Source organism: Cicer arietinum, chromosome 7, assembly GCF_000331145.2.
Source record: "Cicer arietinum cultivar CDC Frontier isolate Library 1 chromosome 7, Cicar.CDCFrontier_v2.0, whole genome shotgun sequence".
NCBI lineage: Eukaryota > Viridiplantae > Streptophyta > Magnoliopsida > Fabales > Fabaceae > Cicer > Cicer arietinum.
In genome coordinates this window covers 32,589,633-32,599,413 of record NC_021166.2, presented here as the reverse complement: position 1 = coordinate 32,599,413, position 9,781 = coordinate 32,589,633, and the positions used below count along the sequence as shown (strand labels likewise).

The following is a 9,781-nucleotide window of genomic DNA, read 5'->3' as shown; positions in this document are numbered from 1 at the left end:
TATATATATATATATATATTCTTTTTTAAGAATATCTTTTTAATTTTTATCATCTCAATATCCCTTTTTAATAAATAGTTAATATTAATTTTGACTAAAACGAAAAGAAAAAATATGATATCAAAAGATATATTTTTATTTTATTTAAAAAAAAAAATTATAAATCTTATTATAATTAATTCAAAAAAAAAAAAACTGAATTCGAACATAGATCCAACTTAATAGTAATTGTTGATTGACCTTACATTTATTTTTCTACTATTCTTTATCTCTGAGTTCATTTTCTTTTCTCTCATTTTCTTTATTTTAGTTTTAACAGTATTGTCTACGTAGATGCTGCAGTCCAGGATCAATTTGAAAAAAATAGAAATAAAGGAGTAACTTAGAAAACAAATAGCTTTAGTAAAAACTTTAGTAACTGCAGCATCTTTGATAAATTTATATTTGAGGAAAGTAACTTCATTTACGACAAGACCAGTTATTACTGTGGAACTACAATTTGGGTTTCTCCGGCAAGGCACAAGCCAAAGCCAAAGCCAAAGCTACAGTCTATATTATCTTGTTCTATGCCCATTGTAGAAACCCCATCTAAGCTCGTGGGGTTTCGAATTCCATGAGCTACTAATCTAATCATCATGCCTTATTATTCCTCCAAGTTTCACGGCCACAACGTCACTTCTCAAAGATCCACTACTTTCCTCATTCTCTCACTCCTTCTTCTATGTATCTCTGCTTTTCTTTTTTACCGTTCATTTCAGGGAAACCGCTGCATTCATTCAAATCCCAGATCGGTTAAGGTCGTTTGGGAACATTCCACCGGTGGAGCTGGTAGCCATGTGGTTTCCAATCGGCATAAGGTTATGGGTTTTGTAGGTATTCAGACTGGATTCGGATCTGTTCGTAGGAGAGAATCTTTGAGGAAAACTTGGTTCCCGTCCGATCACCAAGGCCTTCAACGGTATTCTTTTTAATTCTCTTTCTGTGTCTCTGCCTCCGGTTGAGGGTTTTTTAATTGTTCTTTTCAAGGTTTTAAATTGTAGTTGTATCTGTGGTTGCGTTAAGGATTTCATGATTTGGGTTATTACAGATGCTGTGTTGCCTATTGTGAATGCCACAGTATGAATTAATCACAGCATTGCACAAATCTTATTAATTTTTTTTGTATTATCGTATAATATATAATACTAGTTAAGAAATGAGAGATCAGAACTAGAGAAAGAGGCATGCCAGTGTTTATATACATTGTGAACATGTGTTTTTGATTCATCTGAGGTGAAAAATATGGGATTCTCGGAATTTTTCCATAAAAATGACATTTGGATCATTTTTGCGATTTTTTTTTTACGTCCTTAAAACAGAAAGAATACAAAAAGGGTAACCATCGCTAGCTTTACCTTTCTGTCGCAGTCGTTTTCTCAGTTGTTGGCCGTTTTTTTAAATCTTGGTTCGTTTTGCTTCTGATGATTTTTTTAAAAAATAATAATCACGGGTTGAATTGAAAAGTGGTGGATCATGAGCTTTTCAGGATAGTGAATAATTTGCAATGTGTGATATTAATGTGTAAGTGTAATTGTGCAACATTGATATTAATTGATGAAAAGAAAAGAGATAGATGAAGAGGAACCACATCTATTAATATGCAAGGCAAGGTTTTAAATTGTAGTAGTGGTTGTGGCTAGACTGCAAGGCTTGTTCTTGCAGAAAATTGTAGCCAAAATTTGTGGTTGCGATGCATTTGCAAAGAAATGCAAAACTTTTATATTGTGGTTGCAGTCTGCAATTTACAACCATGATGGATGGCTCATTGTAGAATTCCTTGAATTTGATATAGCTTACATAAAATTTTAATTCCTGTGTCGTGCTAGTTTACATGTAGGTTTCAGTGTGATAATTATGCAAAAATGTTGGTTGGTCGGTTGGATATCATAAGGGAAGAAAATGTCGCAATTAAATTTATATTGTCATCGTTAATTGTTGGCTGTTGCTTGCAGCTTAGAAGAAGCCACTGGGTTGGCTTTTTTATATTGTCATCATTAATTATTGGCTGTTGCTTGCAGCTTGGAAGAGGCCACTGGGTTGGCTTTTAGGTTTGTCATTGGCAGAACAAGTGATAAAGCAAAAATGGCTGCACTTAAAAAGGAAGTAGCAGAATATGATGATTTTATTCTGTTGGATATCCAAGAGGAGTACAGTAAGCTCCCATACAAAACGTGTGTGCTGAAAATGACTAAATTGTTGAATTGTATGTATAATTTGTTATTAAGTTTGACTATTTGTTTATTACAGGTTAGCTTTCTTTAAAGCCGCTTATTCTCTTTTTGACGCTGAGTTTTATGTCAAAGCTGATGATGATATATATTTAAGACCTGGTGACTAAACCTCTTAAGACTTATTATAATTGAATTCATTCTTTATGTGATTGCATTACACCTCTAGATAAATTTTACTAAAATGTTTTCAATTTATTGTCAGATCGTCTCTCATTACTACTGGCAAAAGAGCGATCTCACTCTCAGACTTACATAGGATGCATGAAAAAGGGACCTGTTTTCACTGATCCAAAACTGAAATGGTTAGTTTATTTAGATTGAATTTATTTTATCTCTATGCCTTACTTTGCTGTTTTTTTTGTTGCAATATGTTGAAATTGTGGGATTTTAGAGAAAAGGATGAGAGAAAATAATAAGGGCTTGAATATTATTGATAATAGTTTAATGTTGACTTGATTACAAATGACTCAATACTAATCTCTATTTATAAAGAAACATAGACTCAATCCTAAATAAGGAATAAATCATAATAATAATGAGAGATATTCTAAGATTCTCTATGATTATAAGTTGACCATAGAAAATAACTCAAGATACTCTAATATAATATAAAAGATATTATAAGATATTTTTTAATATTCTAACACTCCCCCTCAAGTTAAAGCTTACTAAGCTTTAGCTTGCTGCAAGAAAACAATGTTTTGCTCCACAAAATAATTAAAAAGATGGAGAGGCAACTCAGGGATGCACGTGAAGTCGGAGAGAATTGCTATTAATATAGCCTAGCCAGATAGTTTGATTGATCATCAGTCTGAGAGAAATTCATGGCAGACAATTGAACAAAGCAAGCTCCGTTCTTCTAAAAAACTGCATTTGGAAGCTTCAAACCAATAATTATGGAGACTCAACATTTAAACTTGAATATGCTTCGAGGAGAGAGAGGCGTGCTTCAAGGAGAGAAAGGCAAGGCCAGTGCATCTGGGAAAAATTGCCAAGGTAAAGTAAGTCATGAAAATAAAAGACACCGTTAGAATAACCACCAACGGAAGAAGTCGTCACTAATATAATTCGTATGTGGAAGGGACACCACCGAAATGATCATCGGTGGGAATAGAAGTCACTGTTATAATATATTAGTAAGAACTAAATTGCATGACAAACATCGAAGAAGAAGCAGCGCGACTCTAACGAAACGAAGATGTGATCAATCAACGGAATAAGAAAATGCGTCCAAAACTGGAGAGATAAAAGTCATCACTAATATAATTCATATGTGGAAAAAGGGACACCACCAAAATGATCGTTGGTGGGAATATAAGCCACTATTATAATCTATTAATAATAACTAAATTGCATGACAAACACCAAAGAAGAAACAGCGCGACTCTAACGAAACGAAGCCATGATCAACCAATGGAATAAGAAAATGCGTCCAAAACATGAGATAGCGGCTGTTTGAACAATGACACATATTTTCGTTAATCAAAATTGGAGAGTAAGGGCAGATCTGGAACCATCGAATAGAGAATAATCGTGCACCAAGAAGAATCACATCAATTGAATTGCAAATCTTCCAACCCTGTCAACTAAGAGCCCACTCATAAGGGCTGCAACAGCTGCCACGACAAAGGCTTGAGAATTTCCTCCACCAAAAATCTAATCCCTTTTACTAGCAAGTGACTTGTGAGTAAAATCATACATCTGCAATATCTTATTATCCCGAAAATTATAAGCACGATCCATTTGTTTCAAACACCTTTCAACAGGGTAATCCCCAAATTTTCCACATGGTTTACACCCCACAAAATGAGTCACAAGTAGCCACCTATAACCGGGATGATAGTTCTCAATCATCTCTTCATAACGATCAACCAAAATCCCCCAATAACTATGCAAATAATAATGATTCTCAAAGTAAACTTTACCACCCCATTGTAAGGGCTACCTTCATAGGTTATTATGCGTCATTCGCTTTAGCTTAGTTGGTTGGAGCGCCAAACCCTAATGGGTTGTGGAAAGGTTTATAGAACCTTAATAATAATAATAATAATATTTTTTTTTGCGCAGTGAACAGTACCACGCGATGAACAATGTTGCGACTGATCTGCTGAAAAATAAACGAAAAGCTACAAAGAATGGGTAAATCGGAATTGGGACACGGTTTATCGAAAAAAAATCTCACCAAATGTTGGAATGTTAGAAAAGAGAAACTATGATTATATTCCCTAATTGTTGGGAACTCGGCAGCGGAATAGAGGCAGGATCGTTCAAGGAGGATCGAAATAGGCTCTAGATACCATGTTGAAATTGTGGGATTTTAGAGAAAAGGAAGAGAGAAAATAATAAGGGTTTGAATATTATTGATAATAGTTTAATGTTGACTTGATTACAAATAACTCAATACTAATCTCTATTTATAGAGAAACATAGACTCAATCCTAAATAAGGAATAAATCATAATAATAATGAGAGATATTTTAAGATTCTCTATGATTATAAGTTGATCATAGAAAATAACTCAAAATACTCTAATATAATATAAAATATATTATAAAATATTTTTTAATATTCTAACACAATATGCCTTACATAGGATTCTTTTTTTGTTGCAATATGCCTTATCTCTATGCCTTACTTTGCTTTAAGAATTCCTAATGGTCAACAAAATTGAGAGAAAGAACAATTCTATTTAGACTAAAGAATGGTCAACATAATTGAGAGAAAGAACAATTCTTGGAATATCTTTGTAGTAATATCAACTAAATGGAAATAATAGGAAAGAATACTAGAGAATATCTCCTTCAAGGGTTTTCCCTTCTACAATAGACTATCCTAACTTTTGCTATGCAAAATTGATAAAAGAAATTGGTTGGCTTCACTAACTTTAGGTTGTGATTCATTAAAGTGAATCCATATTCATCATATTGAATCGGAATTCATCCTGGTGAATTGGGATTCAGGTATAAAATAGATGCTCATGGAGATTAATAAGAATTGGGTTTAGTTTTATTTCGAATTCAGATAGGATTCGGCATGTATCTTATGATACGAATAACTTATCGAGTACATTACAGATATAGAATTATTATCTTTTTCTTAACTATATAGTATATACTAAATGTATGTTGTATCTGCTCAACAAAAAAATTGTAGAATGCATCATTCTTTTACGGTTAATAGATCCCAATGACCAATAATATTTATACTTAACTGGTCAACTGTCCCCACTTAATGGGACAAGACTTGATTGTTGGTGGATAGGAAATTTATTTGCAATTGCTATCATCAGTATATTGAAACAACTTCCCACCTTTTGATGTGATACCTGAGTGCAAATTCCTATTGTGGGACTTAAGTTATCCTTTAATTTTTTAGTTTAAATTGGTGATCTTATGAGCTATCGAACCTGCTCTTTAGTCTATAGTTAGTGACATTTGAAAATTTCATTACATAACAAACATATTAACGGTAATTATACTAATAATACTATCTTGCAGGTTTGAGCCCCTGTCATATTTGCTTGGAAAGGAGTACTTTCTTCATGCTTACGGTCCTATATATGCTCTTTCTACTGATGTTGTTTCAAGTTTGGTTGCTCTTCGAAATGACAGGTAAATTTTCTTTCCTCCAAATATAATATTATTGTATTTATCGTATTTTGCTTATCTGCTTTTTCTCCATCTCATTTCAGGGATTGTGAACATTTAAATTGTGTGCTAGGGTTGAATAATCTGTTATATGTGTAAAACTTAAATAAAAGTTGATATATTGCATTGAATTTTGCATAGTTATGTTGAGTAAAAAGTTGTGTCCCTGGTCCAAATTGATTGGGAGCTATACTCTCATTTTATTACTATCCATAACATTGTTTGGTAGAGTTGCCCATGTCATTTGGTCCTTAAATCCATGGAATAAACTTGTAAAATGTAAAGGGGTTAAGTTAAACAACTTTTGCTTCCTTTGAAGTTTGAATATCATTGAATCAATCTCTTAAGTTGTATGTTAGTCATCAAGTTTATGAATGGACTATTTTTTCAAAAAATAATAGTTTATAAATAGACTGGTTTTGAAAACATAGCTTGAAATGTGTCACAATGAATTGTTTGGAACTTATTAACTGGCTTATTGTGTTCTTATCCCCTAAATAATTCATACATTGTCATGGTTCCTAGGTCATGAGGTTTTAAAATGTGTTTCATCCTTTCTTCCTAACGAAAAGGGTGAAGATTACAATGAATAAACATGTTGATATGAACCTTTTTTCAGTACCTAGCCCCTTCCCATATCAAATGTAATATTTGAATTGTTTCACAGTTTCCGGATGTTCAGCAATGAGGATGTTACTATTGGAGCCTGGATGCTTGCAATGAATGTCAACCATGAGAATAATCATGAACTTTGTGCTCCAGAATGTACAGCGACATCTATTGCTGTTTGGGATATTCCTAAGTGTTCAGGTTTGTTTTTCTCTTTGCCCAAATATGTTATAGCATCTGTATTTTAAGAGTTTGTATACTAGAATTCCATTGAAAAATCTGAAAAAACACAACTGGCCCTCCAACCAAATAATTTTACTCTGTTATCATTGGACTGCCTTGTGGTTAAAAATCGTCTGAAGCTTAATTTTTGTTCTGTCAAATTATGAATGGAGAAGTTTGGAAAAGAAGAAAAGAGAAGGATAAATTTTCAACTACATTAAGACTCCATTCAGGGTAGTTTTTGGTTTTATGTTTTGAAATTTTGAGTTATGAGTTTCAATTATGAGTTGAGTTTCGACTGAGTTTCAGTTTTGTTTAGTTAATTCAGTCTCTTTACCTTGCCTTACAATGAATTCACCTCATAAATATATTATTGACCCATAAAATTAATTAAAAATAACAAAAAGTATTAAGGCTGAAAAACTATCATCTTTGACACGACAGACTTGCAAGCATTGTGTGAGCCACATCGAGCAGCTATTGAGAAAACTAACTTGGCTATACTCATAGTCATGGTATCCCTTACTTGTGAATCTCACTATCTCTGTTGAAACCCACAATATTGAAAAAATGGAATCTTGGTTTTCTAAGAGGTTCTTTTAAATTTAGTGTCTGTCCACAAATATGTGGTGTGTATATAGGGGATATTTAGTTAGAAAATGTTTTTTATGTGAGAGGAACCAATGTCAACATTTTGGATTGAAACTAATGGTTGAGATTCAAAAGTAATTTTTGGAGGTTCACATGACTTCCTTTGCTTCATTTTCCAACTCTGAAGTGTCTTTATAGTTTTTGACATGTCTTTTGGTTTGCTGACACTCCTCTCTTTATCAGTTCTCCTCTTCTACCTTACTGGAGTATGTGTCTCTGTTTGTTCCCCTGTCCTGCCCTCTCAAATCTATTTTTGGACAGCACTTGTTAACTTATGATATTTAGCTTCCAATGTGCTTACAGTATTGCTTCTAGAGTCGAAATCCTAAATGATTGATGAATTATGGAACAAAAGGATTTCTTTTTATGTATTGCCCGTCCGCCATTATTATGTGGAATTCTTTGTTAGAAGAAAGCTTTAGTCATTAAAAAATGCTAGAGAAGTTAATTAATAAGCCAAACCTTGTTCTAGCTGAGCTAACGCATATAGCACAATCTTATCCATTCTAAGGATAGCTTGCTCAATTTGCTTTATGAGTGAATTTACACCACATACCATTAAAAAAGAAAGAATAAGAAAAAGAGACCATTAAAAAAGAATAGATATTCTGAAATCAATGTGCAAGAAAATGAAAGGGTCTAGAGCACCCTGCTGGCGTGCCTGTCATGCCACCACTGCATTTTTGTAGAGGCTCTGTGAGGCCACTTCTTTTAGAGGATAATAAACTCTCAATCAGAAGAAAAAAGGGAAAAATAATAGCAAATGAAAGATGTGGATGGAGGTGGCATGAACCCAACTTCATGTTGGTAGGCATGGGAAGCAGAGTGCCGTCACCGAGGTAGCACATACATGTAATGAGATGAAGATGGTGCGAACAAGTTGGGAAAGTAATGCACGTGAGTTTCTTAATAAGCTGTTTTAATCTCAACTCTTCATTATGATCTGATGGTTGAAAATGTGTCCGCTTAATCTCGTATAAATGACTCATTCTCACTTGATACATATATATGTACATACATGTAACATGTGTGTGTAAACAGACATGTTCGATTCATAAATTAATGTGAACTAGAAAAGAAAAGGAAATATTTTTTGTGTGAATGATATCTGAGTTATTGTATTCCTGCAGGTTTGTGTAGTCCAGAAAAGAAAATGTTGGAGCTCCATCAAAAGGAGAGCTGCTGGAAGAGCCCAACGCTGGAATCTGACGATGATTAGTACTTGTGGGTGTCCTTATTGGGCAAAGTAAAAACAGAAGTTGTTGAGGAAGTTGTCATTTTATACCGCCATTTTTTCGTGTTCATAATTTTCCCCATATACTTCGAGAGGGTAGTATTGGACAATATGAAGGTTCTATAAGGAAGGGATTTAGATACAATATAACGGATGAGATCAAGAGATCATTGTAGTTTACTATAGTTTACCAATTACTGATTTTTATATCATCCATTTTTAGAATTATACATATATACTTCTTAAAAATACATATATATATATATATTTTTTTTAAATGCTACCCTCTCGAATTATACTGGTCAATGATATACTTCTTAAAAATGTGTATTCACTCCTTGCCATGATTCGTGGTTGCATCAAGGTTTATGGGTTCGTCTACAAATTCACCCCCTCCCTCTTCGGTTCAAATAATCAAATTTGACTCTAAATTTGAAAATTTAGTGGTATTATTTCTTGTTGTGGATAGATAGGTTATCTTGTATAAAGTAGCGTGCAATCAAACTCAAATTCTAATGGTTTGATCTAGTGATAGAAAATAGATCTTGGATTGCAAGTTAGTGTCATAAGAGGGAAATAAATTTAAATTTTTTTGTATGCATTCAAAAAGCTTTAAGGTCTTTTCTACTTTTGATTAGAGCATCATTCTGTCATTTTAAATTTATTTCATAAAAAAAATCATCAGAATTAGGAATATAATCCCATTATTTCCATGTATGTTGATGCCACAAACTTAATATGTCAACTAATAATACTAATAATCAAATATATCTCTACTTTGAATAACCTCAATGTAAGTTTTATTAAGAGACAAACCAACAATGTTGTCCATTCTTTAACGGGAGCATCATAGTATTATATTACTCTCAATATTTTTTGTTACATATATATGATTTTTCTCATGTAATTTTTTTTTTTTTTACTTTAAATGACTTCATTACATGAATTTGTATTATCAACACTTGTATCAATTGAATCCTTTATTTTATGATTTCATCTGACCCATGCACGTCTGTTTCTTTGCGATCAACAATATTTTTATTATGTTGTTCAAAATAAAAATGAAAATTTGAATCCTTAACCTGTCAATGATTTAAAAAAATTATTTGAGGGCTATTGTTGTTTGATGTAACACGGACAACATACTA

General features: G+C 32.8%; 1 protein-coding gene across 1 annotated transcript; it reads left to right on the top strand.

The window, feature by feature from the left end:
- Positions 1-464: 464 nt before the first annotated feature.
- Positions 465-8,916, top strand: LOC101514453 (probable beta-1,3-galactosyltransferase 14). Its single transcript, XM_004516020.4, has 7 exons — positions 465-958; positions 2,058-2,210; positions 2,287-2,369; positions 2,473-2,572; positions 5,768-5,881; positions 6,585-6,727; positions 8,530-8,916. The coding sequence occupies exons 1-7, from the start codon at positions 636-638 to the stop codon at positions 8,616-8,618; spliced, it is 1,005 nt and encodes a 334-aa protein (XP_004516077.1). The 5' UTR covers positions 465-635; the 3' UTR covers positions 8,619-8,916.
- Positions 8,917-9,781: the final 865 nt, after the last annotated feature.

Bases quoted from the DNA above. Each gene is read 5' to 3' on its own strand.
- LOC101514453 (XM_004516020.4), top strand. From the start codon at position 636: ATGCCTTATTATTCCTCCAAGTTTCACGGCCACAACGTCACTTCTCAA. The intron at 5,882-6,584 runs GTAAATTTTCTT...ATTGTTTCACAG, and splicing joins GTTGCTCTTCGAAATGACAG to TTTCCGGATGTTCAGCAATG. The intron at 6,728-8,529 runs GTTTGTTTTTCT...GTATTCCTGCAG, and splicing joins GGATATTCCTAAGTGTTCAG to GTTTGTGTAGTCCAGAAAAG.